This window comes from Pan troglodytes, chromosome 17 (assembly GCF_028858775.2).
Source record: "Pan troglodytes isolate AG18354 chromosome 17, NHGRI_mPanTro3-v2.0_pri, whole genome shotgun sequence".
Taxonomy (NCBI): Eukaryota; Metazoa; Chordata; class Mammalia; order Primates; family Hominidae; genus Pan; species Pan troglodytes.
Window position 1 is genome coordinate 32,840,532 of NC_072415.2, and position 19,096 is coordinate 32,859,627.

Sequence of the window (19,096 nt, forward strand, 5' to 3'; positions counted from 1 at the left end):
TACTTCCTATGTCATTTTCCTCTGCTTTTCCCCTTCTCTTTTGTCATCTAAATGAAGAGAAGCCAAAAGCTGTACCTTGTCTTAAATTTTGGTTAATCATTTGCTTCTAAGAGGTAGATAAGACCTTACTATTAATTCTGTATTAAAGAATTGTTATCACTCTTTATTTAGATTTTCAGATTCTACTTCAAAGACTCCTCCTCAAGAAGAATTATCTACTCGAGTGTCATCTCCTGTATTTGGAGCTACCTCTAGTATCAAAAGTGGTTTAGATTTGAATACAAGTTTGTCCCCTTCTCTTTTACAGCCTGGGAAAAAAAAACATCTGAAAACACTCCCTTTTAACAACACTTGTATATCTAGATTAGAAAAAACTAGATCAAAATGTGAAGATAGTGCCCTTTTCACACATCATAGTCTTGGGTCTGAAGTGAACAAGATCATTATCCAGTCATCTAATAAACAGATACTTAAAAATATAAGTGAATCCCTAGGTGAACAGAATAGGAGTGAATGCGGTAAAGATTCTAACACTGATAAACATTTGGAGCCCCTGAAATCACTGGGAGGCCGAACATCCAAAAGGAAGAAAACTGAGGAAGAAAGTGAACATGAAGTAAGCTGCCCCCAAGCTTCTTTTGATAAAGAAAATGCTTTCCCTTTTCCAATGGATAATCAGTTTTCCATGAATGGAGACTGTGTGATGGATAAACCTCTGGATCTGTCTGATCGATTTTCAGCTATTCAGCGTCAAGAGAAAAGCCAAGGAAGTGAGACTTCTAAAAACAGATTTAGGCAAGTGACTCTTTATGAGGCTTTGAAGACCATTCCAAAGGGCTTTTCCTCAAGCCGTAAGGCCTCAGATGGCAACTGCACGTTGCCCAAAGATTCCCCAGGGGAGCCCTGTTCACAGGAATGCATCATCCTTCAGCCCTTGAATAAATGCTCTCCAGACAATAAACCATCATTACAGATAAAAGAAGAAAATGCTGTCTTTAAAATTCCTCTACGTCCACGTGAAAGTTTGGAGACTGAGAATGTTTTAGATGACATAAAGGTTTGTGTTAAATGTTCAAGGATTTTGATTAAAATGATTGCTTGTGATTTCATTTAGAGCTAACAATTATTTCTGTTTTAGAGTGCTGGTTCTCATGAGCCAATAGAAATACAAACCAGGTCAGTCCATGGAGGATGTGAACTTGCATCAGTTCTTCAGTTAAATCCATGTAGAACTGGTAAAATAAAGTCTCTACAAAACAACCAAGGTGTGTACACCGTAAACAGGATCTCCACTTTTTTAATGACTTCAGATTGAATGTCATTATTTACTTTTTAAAATAGATTGAATTGTTTTGGAAAAAAACTTATTTCTTCCTTCAGGTGTCTGTATTTATAGGACGATTCTCACATTTTACCGGTGATTTTTCTGTTCTTATGCTTTTTGAAAAAAATGAATTGAGATCTTTTGATACCTACTTTTATATATGATTTTGTAGATTTACTTATTTTATATAGTTTATTTTCTTTACAAAAGCTTTAACAAATTTAAACTATACAGAATTTTTAACAATAAAAATTAGAACGTTCATTATCTAAACTTTGTTCTTCACTCCATAGGACATTTGTCGCTTTTCTTTGCATTTACATGTGTATCTGTAAACATATTCATGTATATACTTGTATACTTTTTTTTTTTTTTTTTTTTTTTTTTTTTAAGACAGAGTCTCACTCTGTCTCCCAGACTGGAGTGCAGTGGTGCAATCTTGGCTTACCACAAACTCCGCCTCCCAGGTTCACACCATTCTCCTGCCTCAGCCTCCTGAGTAGCTGGGACTATAGGCGCCCACCATGCCCGGCTAATTTTTTTTTTTTGTATTTTTAGTAGAGACGGGGTTTCACCACATTAGCCAGGATGGTCTAGATCTCCTGACATCGTGATCCACCAGCGTCGGCCTCCCAAAGTGCTGGGATTACAGGCGTGAGTCTCTGTGCCCGGCCACTTATATACGTTTTTAAACTCCTTTAAAAACATTGTTGGCCCGGTACGGTGGCTCACACCTGTAATCCCAGCACTTTGGGAGGCCATGGCGGGCAGATCACGAGGTCAGGAGATCGATACCATCCTGGCTAACGTGGTGAAACCCCATCTCTACTAAAAACACAAAAAATAAGCCAGGCATGGTGGCAGGCACCTGTAGTCCCAGCTATTCGGGAGGCTGAGGCAGGAGAATGGTGTGAACCCAGGAGGTGGAGCTTGCAGTGAGCCGAGATCGTGCCACTGCACTGCACTCCAGCCTGGGTGACAGAGCAAGACTCCGTCTCAAAAAAAAAAAAAGAAAAAGAAAAAAAATTGTTTGCCTTAAGATATATAGGCATCTTTTCATAATTTTGCTATCTTTTATTATTATTATTACTATTTGAGACAGGGTCCTACTCTGTCACCCAGACTGGAGTGCAGTGGCATGATCACGGCTCACTTGCAGCCTTGACCTCCCAGGCTCAGGTGGATCCTCCCATCTCAGTCCCCTGGATAGCTGGGACTACAAGCATGCACCACCACACCCAGCTGATTTTTTTATTTTTTGAAGTGACTGGGTTTCGCCTTGTTGCCCAGGTTGGTCTCGAACTACTGGACTCAAGCCATCTGCCTGCCTTGGCCTCCCAAAGTACTGGGATTACAGGTGTGAACCACCCACGCCCAGCCTGCTATCTTTAAAAAAGTAATTTTTTTTTTCAGCCACCAAACATTTCTATAGTTCAAGTGCAGTATTTTTTCTTGTATTCTTCATTGGCAAGTTATTCCTTTATTCTGGGTTTATTTTCCCTTTTTACTGAAGCACAGTCATTAGTTGTTTTTCCAGTGAGTGTTTTAGTCTCTATATGAAAACATTTTTTTCACTATCATTCATGATTTTTTTTGAGCTTTTTGTTTTTATTTTTTTCATGGTTGCTCTAAGGATTACATTATATACCTACTTAGCCTTTTACAATCTACTTGGAGTTAATGTACTATTTCATGTTCTGTAACTACACTTTATGTAGTTCCTGTGTATTATATCTACATATATTGAAAACCCCATCAATGTTATAGTTTTTAATTTAAAAAAATTTTAATTGAAATATAAATCACATACCATAAAAATCACCCATTAAAATGTTCAATTCAGTGGTTTGGTATACCCACAGAGTTGTACAACCATCACTGTAGTCTAGGTTTACAACATTTTCATCACTTTCCTTCCCCATATTCCCTCTGCAGTCCTAGGCACCTTGAATCTACTTTCTCTCTTTGTAGATTTGCCTATTCTGGGAGTTTTCATATAAATGGAATCGTTTAATATATGATCTTTTGTTACTTCTTTCACTTGGCATAATGTTTTCAGTTATCTGTGTTACAGCATATATCAATATTTTATTTCTTTTTATTGGATAATTTTTTATTGCATAAGTATACCATATTTCAGGCATTTATTAGCTGACATTCAAGTTGTCACTTTTTTGCTATTATGAACAATGCTGCTATGAACATTTGTATACAGGTTTTTGTGTGGATGTATGTTTTCATTTTTCTTGGATTATACCTAGGAGTGGAATTGTTGGGCCATATGCCAATTCTACATTTTACCTTTTGAAAGACTGCCTGTTTTCCAAAGCAGCTACACCATTTCACATTCCCACCAGCAGTATGTGAGGGTTCCAGTATCTCCACATCCTCACTAGCACTTGTTATAGCTTTTTGATTTTTGCCATCTCGTGGTTTTGGTTTGCATTTCCTTGACGGCTGATGATGTTGAGCATCCTTTCATGTTTATCGGCAATTTGTATATCTTCTTTGGAGAACTGTCTATTTAGATCCTTTGCCCATCTTTAATTGGGATATTTGTCTTTTTATTATTGAGCTGTGAGAGTTCTTTATATATCTTAGATATAAGTCCTTTACCAGACATATGATTTGCAAAAATTTTCTATTCTTTAGGTCCCATAATATTTTAAAGTGATGAGAATTTTTGAAATCAGTTTTTTAATTGCATGCTCTTTCCCTTTACCTAAGATGTATCCTTTGAAAATATCCAGTGGAGTATAGATCCGGGAGCAGACCTTTCTCAGTATAAAATGGATGTTACTGTAATAGATACAAAGGTAAGTTAAAAAGTAGAACCAAAACTCATTTGACTCTTATTCCAATGAGTTGTTAGTCAACCTCCTCTCGTGACTCACTGTATCACCTTAAGATAATCAGATACGTCTTAAAACCGACATGTATTTATGCAGAAAATTAAGAAATAAAAATGCTTATTCTTCTAACTTTATGGTATTTTTTAAAGGGTAATACTTTCTGACTTTAAAGGCCTTTACTGAAAAATATTAATATAGTTTTTAAAAGAATGCAGTGGGCAGGCGCAGTGGCTCATGCCTGTAATCCCAATACTCTGGGAGGTCGAAGAGAATCACTTGAAGCCAGGAATTCGAGACCAGCCTGGGCAACATAGCAAGGCCCTGTCTCTATAGGAAATTTTAAAGTTAGCTGGGCATGGTAGTGCATACCTGTAGTCCTAGCTACTTGGGAGGCTGAGGTTGGGAGGATACCTTGAACCCAGGAATTCGAGGCTGCAGTGACGTATGATCACACCACTGCACATCCAGCCTAGGCAACCAGAGCAAGACCCTGTCTCATAAATTAAAATAATGCAAAATGCTGCATATCTTATATAATTTTATCTTTCATTAAAATAATTCATCATGTCTTCATTACCTTTAAAATAATGTACCATAAAATTCATTTTCCAAGTTGACTATTTTTAAAAGTTAAAATTCGTAGTGGAAATAGTTTTTTGTCTTGTATTTAGCTTCTGTGTAGTTTCAGAAGTTCTCTTTCACTTGGTATCATATTAATAACAAAGTATTTGACATTCGCTGAGTAATATATGCCTATCAAGAAATTTAATTTAATTTTTGAAAGTGTTCTTAGTGTACATTGATGTTCATTACTATAAGGCAAATTGGAAAATAAAGGCAGGAAAAATTCAGGGGTGTTTATTGGTAAATAATTCTCCCTTTCCTTGGCAGCAGTCCTTCTTTTCCTAGGCTTGATTATATTGAAGCTAAAATGTTTTATAAGCAGTAAAACCTAAATCCTTACCTGTTCGTAAAGTATAAAAGTAAATATAGCTTAATGCTTAAAAGTGGTAAAATGTATGTTATGTATATTTTACCAAAATGTTTTGTAAAAATTAAATATAAGACCATAAAGGAATAATTGTTAAAATTTTTGATTTTTAAAATATTTATTTAGGATGGCAGTCAGTCAAAATTAGGAGGAGAGACAGTGGACATGGACTGTACGTTGGTTAGTGAAACCGTTCTCTTAAAAATGAAGAAGCAAGAGCAGAAGGGAGAAAAAAGTTCAAGTAAGATTTTTGTTTTGTTATTTTTTTTAATAACGTTGTGTGAAGTTTGTAGTTGTACCATTGCACTGATTAGCTCAAGTGACCTCTTCACCATAAAGCAGGTTTTTTCCTGCTCTGTTAACTTTATGTTCCTCTTAGGAAAGCTCAGTTTCAGTGCGTCAGAAAAAAAGTCTTTAACCAAACTAATTTCATTTCAGAAAAGATTCATATGGCTTCCAGGGATTTACAAATGACAGCCAGCTACCAGTTTTGTAAATAAAGTTCTACCAGAGCACAGCCTTATTCATTTCTTTATGTATTGCCCATCGCTGTTTGTTCCATACAGCTGCAGAGTTGAGTAGTTGATGCAGAGACCTTATAGCCCCACAAGCCTAAAATAGTTATTTTCTGACCCTTTAAGAAAAAGTTTGCTGATCCCTGGTGTAGACAATTTTTTATAAGTGGTATAACAGTAAAGTCTTGAGTCCTGTGTTAGAATTAACGTTTTCTAAAGAAATTTGATAAGGAAAGAAAGGAGAAATCTACCGAGAAGTGTTAGTATAGTTTTACAGGTTAACATTCAGAATGATAGTGTATATGCTGAGTTAATCTGCTGTATTCCACCTCTACTGATAAGGCAATTTGGCCAAATTAGTGGTCTACAGCCCTTTGTAGTGAGAAACTATTAATTCTTTACCCAAAGTCTTGATTTTCCGGAAGAGATGAGAACAATAGGAGGATTTTGGTTAGCAGTACCTTAGCAACATTCCTAACTGTAGTGGCACATGACATGAGAACAGCTAGACTATGAACAGTCGTCATTTATCATCCTTATGTATTGAAGAGCGAGGGCCTGCCACATGGGGAAGCAGTGCTAAAAGCAGAGACATTCCCCAGTGATCATTTGTTAGAAGCCGAATACATTGAGGCTGGGTGTGCATTCCTTATCTTCTGCTGAATTTTCTATAGTCTACCTGCTCAGAGCAAAAAATAAAATAGTCTTGCCTTGGCTTCTTTTGAATCTACTTATCTACTGCTGCCTTAAATGCAGTAAATCAAAGAAAACTTTAGTAGTCTTTGCCTTATTTGTTCTTCAATGACAAATAACAAACCATATGATGAAGCAGATGGTTACCTAGGTAGAGAAGCCAATACCTATTAAAAGAAAAAACCTTACAGTAGTTTATTGCCATTTTATGGCTTGTATGACACTAAATAACTCTTCTTAAGAGGATACTTTGCTTTTAAGATTATTTTGTTCCTGGTACTAGCCTCTGATCATGTTTTTCTCATTTTTGTAGAAAAGAGAAAATCTAAAGTATGACCACTTTAAATCTATTCAGAAGACAATAGTTTCTCAAATTTATTTGATGCAAGTATCATGTGAAAGAGAAATTAGCACTTGGACTAATGGGAAATTATAGAGATAATTTTGGCTAATAAAGTGCTATGGATAGTATTGGCTACATAATGAATGAATCACTTGAATAACTCAGAGGATTCAAACAATAGCATTTTCTTATCTTCATAGTTCCTGTGGCTCAGGAATTCAGGAAAGGCTTGGCTGGTCATTTCTGTTTCAGGGTCTCATGCAGTTGTAGGCAGATGGTGGCTGGAACTGAAACAGCAGAGGTCTGGGCAGCTGGAGAGTGAATTGGCATCTCCTCATTTACTCTCAGGGCTTATTCACTTAGGCTCATTTGAGCTTCCTCTTCACATGGAGGATAACTTCCCAGAGTTGGCACCCCAACAGAACAAAGCAGAAGCAGGTGACATTTTTATGACCTCAGAGGTAACATAGTGTCACAAAGATCTGCACATGCATAAAGCGAAATGAACAGGCCCTCAGTGACACTCAGTGGGAGGAGTGTTGACATCATGTTGTAAGAACCGCACATGGAATAGGAGACATTAGTGAGGTTATATTAAAAAAAAAAAAAAATTACCCCATAAGGTAAAACTTTTCCAGCACTTAGAATTGGTTTAAAATGAAATATACCAATAAAAATTCCATATTACTGCCAGTATTTCAATTCAGAAAATTTTCATGCACCTACTCTGTTAGATTTTCTAGGTGCTGTGACAGAAAGATCAACAAGGATATACTCTCTGTCTTCAGGTATTTCGCAATCACAAATCAAACAAAAATAAATCATCAATTTAACATTTTGCTTTATAAACAGCATACACAGAATGTTCCGAGGATGCCTAGCACAATGCCTGGTGCATAGAAGTTGTATTTTATTTACATATTTGACCTTCAGCATGCAGAATAAATGTTTAATTATCAATAAATATCAAGCAAAAATTTTGTAGTAGGAAGTATTTTAGGAACTAGAGATAATGAATAAACAGAACAAAAGTACTTACCTTATGGAACGTACATTCTAATGAGAGAAATAAGCAATTGTATATATAATAGATGATGGTAAGTCCAGGAGAAAGGTAAAGCAAGGTAAGAGTGAGAGAGTGCTGTGGGTTGGGAGAGGTGGTACTTATATAGAATAATCTTAGCAGGCCTCTTTTCTGTCATATTTGTTAGCCAACTGGATTTAAACTCTAGTGTTTTTAAAATGTGATTATATAATGGGAAATGTGGTTAGATCTGTGAAGATGAATTTATCACTTTCCGTGTCAAATATGGCATTGAATTCCTAATTTCTAGTAATACTAAACTACCAGATGCTAATGAAGATGAAAGAAAATACTTTTTTGCTACTTCATTACAAAAAGTAAGCATGAAAGGTCGAGCACAGTGACTCGCACCTGTAATCCCAGTATTTTGGGAGGCCTAGGTGGGCGGATCACTTGAGGTCAGGAGTTTGAGACCAGCCTGGCCAACACGGTGAAACCCCATCTCTACTAAAAATACAAACATTAGCCAGGTATGGTGGTGCACACCTCTAATCCCAGCTACTTGGGAGGCTGAAGCAGAAGGATTGCTTGAACCCAGGAGGCGAGGTTGCAGTGAGCCAATATCGCCTCACTGCACTCCAGCCCGGGTGACAGAGCAAGACTCCGTCTCAAAAAAAAAAAAAAAGCATGAGTAAAGAACATTTAAAGCCATAACATAAAGCCTTTGTAAATGTACAGTAACTACCCAGAGTTGGGAGTTTATTCTTACCTCATACACAGATTACAAGAATTAAACCTCATTATAAGAATCATGATTTAAGAAGTGTCTTTAAACACTTCATTACATACATTACAGTTTGCTACTCACTTAGAGTAACTGAATTAACACTCAGCCTTACAGCTTGCAACTAATATTCTTAAAATCATGTTTAGCATGTGTCCACAAACACTTCACTACGTGCATTACATCTATACACCAAAAGAACATTCTTCACAGCTAGGCCTGCAACCCTCATCGTAATAATCATGCCTTTAAACACTTTATTACATACATTATAGTTTGTTACTCACTTATATTCACTGAATTTAACACTCAAGACAGCTTGCAAGTAACATTCTTAGAACTATCTTTTACATACGTGTCTACAAGCCTTTCACTACCTATATTACATCTATTCACTGAAAGAATACTCTTCAAAGTAAGGCCTGTAATCCACATTTTTTTTAAACATTTTTTAAACTATCAAATTTTTATTTTAGGTTTGTGGGTACATAAGGTTTGTAACATAGATAAACACGTGTCGTGGGAATTTGTTGCACATATTATTACATCACACAGTTACTAAGCTCAGTACCCAATATATAATCCATATTTTAACAACCACGTTTTAAGAAGTGTCTTTAAGGACTGCATTCTGTTATTGTGTGGTAGTTACTACAGTTTCATGATGGTCTACATATTAAGCAAAAGCTTGCTTATTGCCCTAAGCCAGTGCTCTTTTACATAGATGAAGAAAGAAAAATGAATGATAGCTTGGAAGATATGTTTGATCGGACAACACATGAAGAGTATGAATCCTGTTTGGCAGACAGTTTCTCCCAAGCAGCAGATGAAAAGGAGGAATTGTCTACTGCCACAAAGAAACTACACAGTAAGATTTTTTTCTGTTTAATTATGGTTTCTCAGTTGCAGAATTCAGTAAGTTAAGTTATCAAGCTAATTAACAAAGGCTTGATGACATATCAACAATTAAAGTTTCATATTTCTTGCATAAATTTTTTCAGGTTTTTAAAATTTTGAGATAATTTTACACTGATAAGAGTTCCAGAAAATTTTTCAGCATTCTCCTGTACCTTTGACCCAACCTCTCCTTATGTTAATGTGTTATATAGCTATAAAATATTTATTAGAACTAAGAAACTAAGATTAGTTTGGTATTACAAATTTCTTTCTAAATACGCATAAAATTGATAAAATTTTTGAGAAATGTCTATTAATTATTAAATTAATTGTAATAGAGTAGAAGGAGAAAGTTTTGTAGAACATTCAGATCCAGCCAGGCACAGTGGTTCACACCTGTAATCCCAGCACTTTGGAAGGCCAAGGCAGACAGATTGCTTGAGCTCAGGAGAGTTCAAGACCAGCCTGGGCAATGTGATAAAACCTCATTTCTACAAAAATTAGCTCGGCATGATGGCACATACCTGTAGTCCCAGCTACTTGGGGGCTGGGGCGAGAAGATCACTTGAACACCCAGGAGGTCGTGGCTGCATCAGTGAACCACCGACTGTACTTCAGCCTGGGCGACAGAGTGAGACCCTGTCTCAAAAAAATAATAATTAATTAATTAAATTCAAAAAAGGAAAATTCAGGTCTGTTTTCTGCTGTGAATGCTTTATCTTACCAGACAAAATACCTAATGTAACTATGTGTATTAGTCTTAATATCTCTTTCATTAGAAGCAGTAACTTTATAATGTAGGATAGCAATCAGAAAAAGAATACTCTAATTGAAAATCTAAGTAGATAATCTGGATTGAAAATTGTAATTTTTGTTAAATCTCTCATTTTTCTCATTGTTATTAAGTTGGTCCGAATTTTTAATCTAGTGCAAAGATTGTTTTATGCTGGTTTAAATGAATATACCTTCTACTGTGGCACAGTCTTGATTATGCTCATGTTTCCATCAGGTTTTTGAAACAACAGCCCTTAACTCAAAAGTGAATGAGACCCAAACCAAAGATAGAGGACAGTAGGCTTTTGCTTGCTTAGTCCATGGCAAAAACTCCATCAAGTAAATTTTGAAATAAAAATTTACAGCTGTTCAGTATCCTTTTTCCCCCCAAGAAGGACCTTTTGCAAATAGGTTTCACTTCAAAGAAAAAGACTATTTTTTGCAAAGGTGTACTTATTAATTTCTGTTCCTTCTTTTAAGTTATATTTGACACTGACTATCCCAGAATTTCTTCTCACTTAGCGTTTCTGACGATGCTGCCTCGTTCTTTTCGTTTGTCACAGCTTGTTTCCTAGAATGTCCCCAAGACTCTTTCTTCCTCACAACTTTTCTCTCACAACTTTTATCAGCCTTACCTCTGAAAATGATTCCAAATCTGCATCTCTAGGTTTGATTTCTCTGATGAATCCCAGTCTTGCATTTCTGAGTACTGTGAGATACTTTTGCGTCTCTTCAGCTTAAATGTAACGTCTAAGCCAATTTCCATTTACTTCCAACCAAATAATCTTCAAACGTTTTTATTTTTCCCAGTCACCCAGGCATATAATTTAGGATTTGTTACATATTTATTTTATTTTCTCAACCCAGTTACTACCTTGTATGTGCTTTCTCACATAACCCTTAACTGTCTACCTGCTTAATGTTTAACTCTCTGCTTGCTTAATGTCTATTTTCTTCACTGTAATGTAAACTCCATGAAGACAGGAGACCTGCTCTCTCGTTACACATTGTATGTCTGGAACTTAGCACAATGCTCAGTAAATTTTGATTCTTTGAATAGATGCTAGCGTTTAGCTATTTGAGTCTAGACATCTTAGGAGTCAGGTCCCAAGTTCTGAGCTCTAGTTTTTAATCTTTGTCACCAATTTTCTGATAAAATCTTTAATCTGTTTATTCCCTAGTTATAACTTACCTTAAAGATGCATTGTAAAAATCAACAGGATTGGTGACAATGTAAATTAGTATAGCCATTTTAGAAAATGGTATGAAGATTCCTCAAAAAACTACAAATGGCCAAGGCGGGCGGATCATGAGGTCAGGAGATCGAGACCATCCTGGCTAACACGCTGAAACCCCGTCTCCTGAAAATACAAAAAAATTAACCGGGCATGGTGGCAGGCGCCTGTAGTCCCAGCTACTCGGGAGGCTCAGGCAGGAGAATGGTGTGAAACCGGGAGGTGGAACTTGCAGTGAGCCAAGATCACGCCACTGTGCTCCAGCCTGGGCAACGGCGCAAGACCCCGTCTCAAAAAAAAAAAAAAAAAACTAAAAATGGAACTGTCATAGGTCCAGCAGTCCCACTACTGGGTGTATATCCAAAGGAAAGGAAATCAGTATGTTAAAGAGATATCTGCACTCACGTTTATTGCAGCACTGTTCAGAATAGCCAAGATACGGAATCAGCCTAAGTGTCTACTTACAGATAAAGAAAATGATATATAGATAGATAGGTGTATATATATATATATACACACACACATATACATAGACACACAAAAATACTATTTAACCACTAAAAAGAACAAAATTCTGTCATTTGTGCAAACATGGATGAGCTTGGAGAACATCATATTAAGTGAAATAAGCCAGGCACAGAAAGATAAATACCACATGTTCTTATTCATATGTGGAATCTAAAAAAGTTGATCTCATAGAAGTAGAGAGTAGAATAGCAGTTACTAGAGGTGGGGAAGGCTGGGATAGCCAAAGGTGGGTTAATTGGTATAAAAATATAGCTAGCCAAGCAAGGTGGCAGGCACCCATAGTCCCAGCTACCCAAGAGGTTGAGGCAGGAGGATAGCTTGAGCCTTGGAGTTCTTGGAGTAGTGCTGTATTGGAGTTCTGAGGTATGATCCATATTAAGTTTGGCATCAATATGGTGACCTCTTAGAAGCAGGAGACCACTAAGTTGCTCAAGGAGCAGTGAACTGGCCCACTTCAAAAATGGAGCAGGTCAAAACTTGCATGCTGATCAGTAGTGGTGCGGTGCCTATGAATTGCCCCTGCCCTCCAGCCTGGGCAACATAGCAACACCTGATCTCTAAGAAAAATAAATAAGGGAGCCAGGCACAGTGGCTTACGCCTGTAATCCCAACACTTTGAGAGGCCGAGGCGGGCAGATCTCAAAGTCAGGAGATCGAGACCATCCTGGCTAACACAGTGAAACCCCGTCTCTACTAAAGACACAAAACATTAGCCGGGCGTGGTGGCGTGCGCCTAGTAGTCCCAGCTACTTGGGAGGCTGAGGCAAGAGAATCTCTTGAACCTGGGAGGCAGAAGTTGCAGTGAGCCTAGATCATGCCACTGCACTCCAACCTAGGCAACAGAGCAAGACTCCATCTCAAGAAAACAAAGAAAAATAAAAAGCTAAATAGAAGGAATAAATTGTAGTGTTCAATAGCACTATATGGTGACTATAATTAACAACAATATATGTTCTCAGATAGCTAAAAGCACAGATTTTGAATGTTTCCAACACAAATAAATGACAAATGTTTGAGGTGACAGATATGCTAATTACCCTAATTTGGTCTTTACACATTGTGTACATATATCAGAGTATCACACTGTATAAAGATGTATACTTATGTGTAAATTTTTTTTATTTTTTTGAGACGGAGTCTTGCTCTGTTGCCAGGCTGGAGTGCAGTGGCACAATCTCAGCTCACTGCAACCTCCAACTCCCTGGTTCAAGAGATTCTCCTGCCTCAGCCTCCCGAGTAGCTGGGATTACAGGCATGTGCCACCATGCCCAGCTAATTTTTGTATTTTGAGTAGAGACAGGGTTTCACCATGTTGGCCAGGCTGATCTCAAACTCCTGACCTCAGGTGATCCACCCACCTCGGCCTCCCAAAGTGCTGAGATTACAGGTGTGAGCCACCACACCCAGCCAAAGTTAATATTGAAAGCTGTCTTTTGTTGTTCTTTCTTGTCAAATGATAATAGTGGGCATCTGAGTATTTCTTTTATACTCTAAAATACTTCCTGAGATAATGACTTTTAGCTGTCTAGTAATTTTGAGTTGAATGAAACAGCACCCTCCTCATTATGCAGATGCAAAAGAAAGAAAAAAGTAGTTGCAGAGGCAGGGCGCAGTGGCTCACGCCTGTAATCCCAGCACTTTGGGAGGCCGAGGCGGGCAGATCATGAGGTCAGGAGATTGAGACCATCCTGGCTAACATGGTGAAACCCTGTCTGTACTAAAAACACAAAAGATTAGCCCGGCATGGTGGCGGGCGCCTGTAGTCCCAACTACTCAGGAGGCTGAGGCAAGAGGATGGCGTGAACCCGGGAGGTGGAGCTTGCAGTGAGCAGAGATTGTGCCACTGCACTCCAGCCTAAGCAACAGAGCAAGACACCAGCTCAAAAAAAAAAAAAAAAAAAAAAAAAAAAAAAAAAGTTACAAAGTTGCAGAAAATTTAAATGAGTTGCTCAGAGGCCTGGAGCATGAAACCCAATAAAAATGGAAGTTTGAGTGTATGTCATTTTCTTCCAAGCTAGTTAATTATTTCTCATTAAGTTCTACATTTAGTTTGTAATGTGCATGTTTTATTTATAGCTCATGGTGATAAACAAGACAAAGTCAAGCAGAAAGCGTTTGTGGAGCCATATTTTAAAGATGATGAAAGGTAAGTTGGTTTTTATTTATACCAGCAATGTGAGTGGAAGTACAATAGAGCTGTCTTTTATTTCTCTCTCTTTTTTCTTTTTTTTTAAAGACAGGGTCTTGCTCTGTCACCCAGGCTAGAGTGCAATGGCGTAAACTCAGCTCACTGCAACCTCTGCCTCCTAGGCTCAAGCAATACTCCCACCTCAGCCTCCTGAGTATCTGGGACTACAGGCACATACTACCACACCTGGCTAACTTTTTTATTTTTTGTAGAGACAGGGTTTCACCACTTTGCCAAGGCTAATCTTGAACTCCTGGGCTCAAGCCATCCATCTGCCTCGGCCTCTCAAAGTGCTGGGATTACAGGCTTGAGCCACCACACCTGGCCAATCGAGCTGTCTTTGTCAGAGTATCTCTAAACTGTTAAATTGCTACTTTGGTTAAATTAAAATTATTTACTTTATGGTCATAAAAAAGAGACTCGAGCATAAAAACGACAAATTTTACAAATAAGGAAATTTTTGCCACCATCACCTTTTTTTGGCAGTGGTAATAGTTATTTTCTCTGCTTTTGTGTGTGTGTGCGTGTGTGTATTTCTTTTTTTTTTTTTTTTTTTGGAGACAGAGTTTCACTCTGTCGCCCAGGCTGGAGTACAATGGCGCAATCTCGGCTCACTGCAACCTCTGTCTCCTGGGTTCAAGTTATTCTCCTGCCCCCGCCTCCCGAGTAGCTGGGATTACAGGTGCCCACCACCAGGCCTGGATAATTTGTGTATTTTTATTAGAGATGGGGTTTCACCATGTTGGCCAGGCTGGTCTCGAACTCCTGACCTCAGGTGATCCACCCGCCTCAGCCTCCCAAACTGCTGGGATTACAGGCATGAGCCACCATACCCAGCCTGTCTGTTTTATTATTTTTTTTAATGTCTTTTTATTCTATCTTTTCAACTTGGGGCATTTATTAAATTGTATAAGTTTTATGTAGTATAAGACTTTAGGTAGGCCAGGCATGGTGGCTCACGCTTGTAATCCCAGCACTTTGGGAGGCCCAGGCGGGGGGATCACAAGGTCAGGAAATCGAGACCATCCTGGATAACATGGTGAAACCCCGTCTCTACTAAAAATACAAAAAATTAGCCGGGCGTGGTGGCAGGCGCCTGTAGTCACCGCTACTCAGGAGGCAGGAGAATGGCGTGAACTCGGGAGGTGGAGCTTGCAGTGTGCCGAGATCGCGCCACTGCACTCCAGCCTGGGCAACAGAGTGAGACTCCGTCTCAGAAAAAAAAAAAAAAAGACTTTAGGTAGTAAGACTTAGGTTTATTATGCTTCAGAATAATTTTATAAGGATTTTTGAATCTTTGAAAACAAAACCTTTAAGCATGTTTTGTTTTTTTGTTTTTTTTTTGAAATGGAGTTTCGCTCTGGTTGCCCAGGCTGGAGTGCAATGGCATGATCTTGGCTCACTGCAACCTCTGCCTCCTGGGTTCAAGCAATTCTCCTGCATCAGCTTCCCGAGTAGCTGGGATTACAGGTGCCCACCACAACACCTGGCTAATTTTTTGTATTTTTAGTAGAGACAGGGTTTCACCGTGTTAGCCAGGATGGTCTCGATCTCCTGACCTCGTGATCCACCTGCTTCGGCCTCCCAAAATGCTGGGATTATAGGCGTGAGCCACCTCGCCCGGCCATATCACTTTGATTTTTTAAGGTAAACTATACTTCATACTGATCGCTCTAACTCAAATTCAGGACCACAGGATATTTATGTAAACTCCTCTATCTTACATCTTTATTTACTTTCCCACCTACTGAAAATCCCACTTCTCAGTGCCACCAACATAATTCCTTAATTTATTTTATTCCACATTACATATAAAGCAGTTTCAGAATAATACCACCAATAATATAATTAATGAAAATTGTTTGAAAACTTTTTGTATGCTCTTTTGTCCTTAAAATATATTCTATTAGAAATGTACAGTAAAATCACTGCGTTTTTTTTTTAAAGTCATTTGGGATAATTATTTTTTGCAGTTATGCCACCAACTCAGTACCCAGGTTTATTTTGCTTTTGATTTTTTAGGAATTGGGTTTTTTTCTTTTCATATTTGATTCTTTTAAAAGTACATAAAGTATAATGTATTTTATATATATATATATATATATATATATATATATAATGTATATAATGGACACAAAGTATGTACATTGTACCAGACTACAAGTATATTCAGATAAATCTCACTTCTATTCTTGGCCTCTATATCTTATAGCTCCCTATCCCTACAGGTAATCATTTGTTTAAAATTTATGATTTTTCTTCTATCCTAAAAAAATAGAAGCAAATACATGTATATAGTCATGCTATCCATGACTCATATAGAATATTATATATACTTTGCTCTACTTTGCTCTTTTAGACGGAGTCTTGCTCTGTCACCAGGCTAGGGTGCAGGGGCGCCATCTCGGCTCACTGCAACCTCCACCTCCTGGGTTCAAGCGATTCTCCTGCCTCAGCCTCCCAAGTAGCTAGGACTACAGGCATGCGCCACCACGCGCAGCTAATTTTTGTATTTTTAGTGGAGATGGGATTTCACCATGTTGGCCAGGATGGTCTCGATCTCTTGACCTTGTGATCTCTCTGCCTTGGCCTCCCAAAGTGCTGGGATTACAGGCATGAGCCACTGCACCTGGCCTGCTTTTTTTATTTAACTATAGATCCTGGAAATCACTCAAGTTGTATATAGCGATATTCCTCGTTTCTTTTTAGCTCCATAGTACTTCATTATGTGACTCTACTGTAGTTTATACCCTAGCAGTGGACACTTGGGTTGTTGACAGTTATGCCTAGTGCACACAGTGCTGCAGTGAATAACCTTGCACATTCTCTTTTCATATTTTTGCCTGTAGATCATTGAGATAGATTCCTAGAAGTAGGACTGCAGAGTAACAACCGTCATTTTCCAGGTGGCTCATGCCTGTAATCCCAGCACTTCAAGAGGCTTTGGCAGAAGAATCGCTTGAGCCCAGGAGTTTGAGACCAGCCTGGGCAACACAGTGAGACCTCGTCTCTACAAAAAATTAAAAATTAGCTAGGTGTGATGGTGTGTGCCTATAGTCCCAACTACTCAGGAAGCTTTGAGAAGATCGCTTGAGCCCAGGAAGTCAAGGCTGCAGTAAGCTATGATCACACCATTGCACTCCAGCCTGGGCCAACAGAGTGAGACCCTGTCTCCAAAAAAAAAAAGAACTGTCATTTTAAATGTTTCATATTAAAGGTTCACTAGTTTTTTAGAAAATATGTATGAGTAGTTTTGTTTATTCTGAAGCAATTAGATAGCTGGAGAACAAGAGGTGAATGGAAGTGTGGGGATGGAGGCATGGAGATGCTAGAATTCTCAGAGTTACATTGTTGCTTTTCCCACTGAGAATACTAAGACTGCAAACCTGGGAAGATGGATTGTGTAGTATCAGGGACAAGAAGCTTGTTTAAGTGATGCTTTGAGGTCTACTACAGATGCCATTCTACTAGGAGATTCCCTACATCATGATAAGACACTATAGAAGTGGAGTAGTTAATATTCAGAAGAAAGGATATGGCCAAAATGTGATCTGCATAATCTTAGGATTCCATAAACTCTTTGAAAGAAAATATAGTTGTGGCAATATTTTTTGTGTGTACTTTTCTGGTTTCCCTTTTCTAATTCACAGATCACACCAGAGCTGAGGGTTCTTGAGTTGAAACAAAAAAGGACTTATACTTAGAGTGACTAAAACTTTTCTTTTTGAGGGAAAGTGCTTGCCAACTAGAGGGGCATGTATGTGGTCTTTTTATTACACTTCTATTTAAGGTATACTTTCTGTTTCACAGTGCTTTATTGCACTTTGCAGATACTGTTTTTTACAAATTGAAGGTATGTGGCAACCCTGTTTGAACAAATCTGTCAGTGGCATTTTTCCAACAACATGTGCTTGCTTCATGTTTCTGTGTCACATTTTAGTAATTCTCACAATATTTCAAACTTTTTCGTTATTATATCTGTTACAGTGTTCTGTGATCAGTGATCTTTGATGCTATTTTTTTTTTTTTTTCGAGACAGAGTCTCACTCTGTCGCCAGGCTGGAGTGCAGTGGTGCCATCTCGTCTCACTGCAAGCTCTGCCTCCTGGGTTCATGCCATTCTCCTGCCTCAGCCTCCTGTGTAGCTGGGACTACAAGTGCCCGCCACCACGCCTGGCTAATTTTTTTGTGTTTTTTTAGTAGAGATGGGGTTTCACCATGTTAGCCAGGATGGTCTTGATCTCCTGACCTCATGATCCGCCTGCCTAGGCCTCCCAAAGTGCTGGGATCACAGGCGTGAGCCACCGCGCCCGGCCTGATGCTGTTATTGTAAGTGTTTTGGGTCATCATGAACGATGCCCATTTAAGACAGCGAACTCAATCAATGAATGTCGTGTGTGTTCTGGCTGCTCCACCAACCGACCATTTTCCCATCTCTCCTCCTCTTCTTGGGCCTCCCTGTTCCCTGAGACACAACAACATTGAAATTAGGCCAGTTAAGAACCCTGCAATGGAAGCAGGCATGGTGGCTCATGCCTGTAATTCCAGAACTTTGGGAGGCCGTGATGAGCAAATCGAGACCAGCCTGGGCAACATGGAAAAACCCCATCTCTACAAAAAATACAAAAAAAAATAGCTGAGCGTGGTGGCACACGCCTGTAGTTCCAACTGTTATACTGGGGTAGGCTGAGGTGGGAGGATTGCTTGAGCCCAGGAGGTCGAGACTATAGTGAGCTGTGATCGCGCCACTGCACTCCAGCCTGGGAGACAAAGTGAGATGCTGTCTCAAAAAAAAAAAAAAAAAAAAAAAAAAACCAACTATGATGCCCTCTAAGTATACAAGTGAAAGGAAGAGTTGCACATCTCTTACTTTTAAATCAAATGCTAGAAATGATTAAGCTTAATGAGGAAGATATTTCAAAAGCCAAGATGGGTAAAAAGCTAGGCCT

The 19,096-nt window shown here is 38.5% G+C and overlaps 1 protein-coding gene across 30 annotated transcripts in view; it reads left to right on the plus strand.

The window, feature by feature from the left end:
* Positions 1-19,096, plus strand: part of RBBP8 (RB binding protein 8, endonuclease) — a 114,691-nt gene that overhangs the window by 81,442 nt on the left and 14,153 nt on the right. For 11 of the 30 annotated variants that reach the window (XM_054671890.2, XM_054671892.2, XM_054671888.2 and 8 more), the window contains 6 exons: positions 172-1,057; positions 1,139-1,265; positions 4,052-4,140; positions 5,294-5,408; positions 9,236-9,394; positions 14,037-14,106. In XM_054671890.2, coding sequence (XP_054527865.2) covers positions 172-1,057; positions 1,139-1,265; positions 4,052-4,140; positions 5,294-5,408; positions 9,236-9,394; positions 14,037-14,106 — 1,446 coding nt within the window. Of the gene's footprint in view, positions 1-171; positions 1,058-1,138; positions 1,266-4,051; positions 4,141-5,293; positions 5,409-7,452; positions 8,428-9,235; positions 9,395-14,036; positions 14,107-16,997; positions 17,387-19,096 lie in introns of those variants that run through there. The other 19 variants (XM_054671893.2, XM_063795557.1, XM_016933432.3 and 16 more) reach the window with 8 other exon arrangements.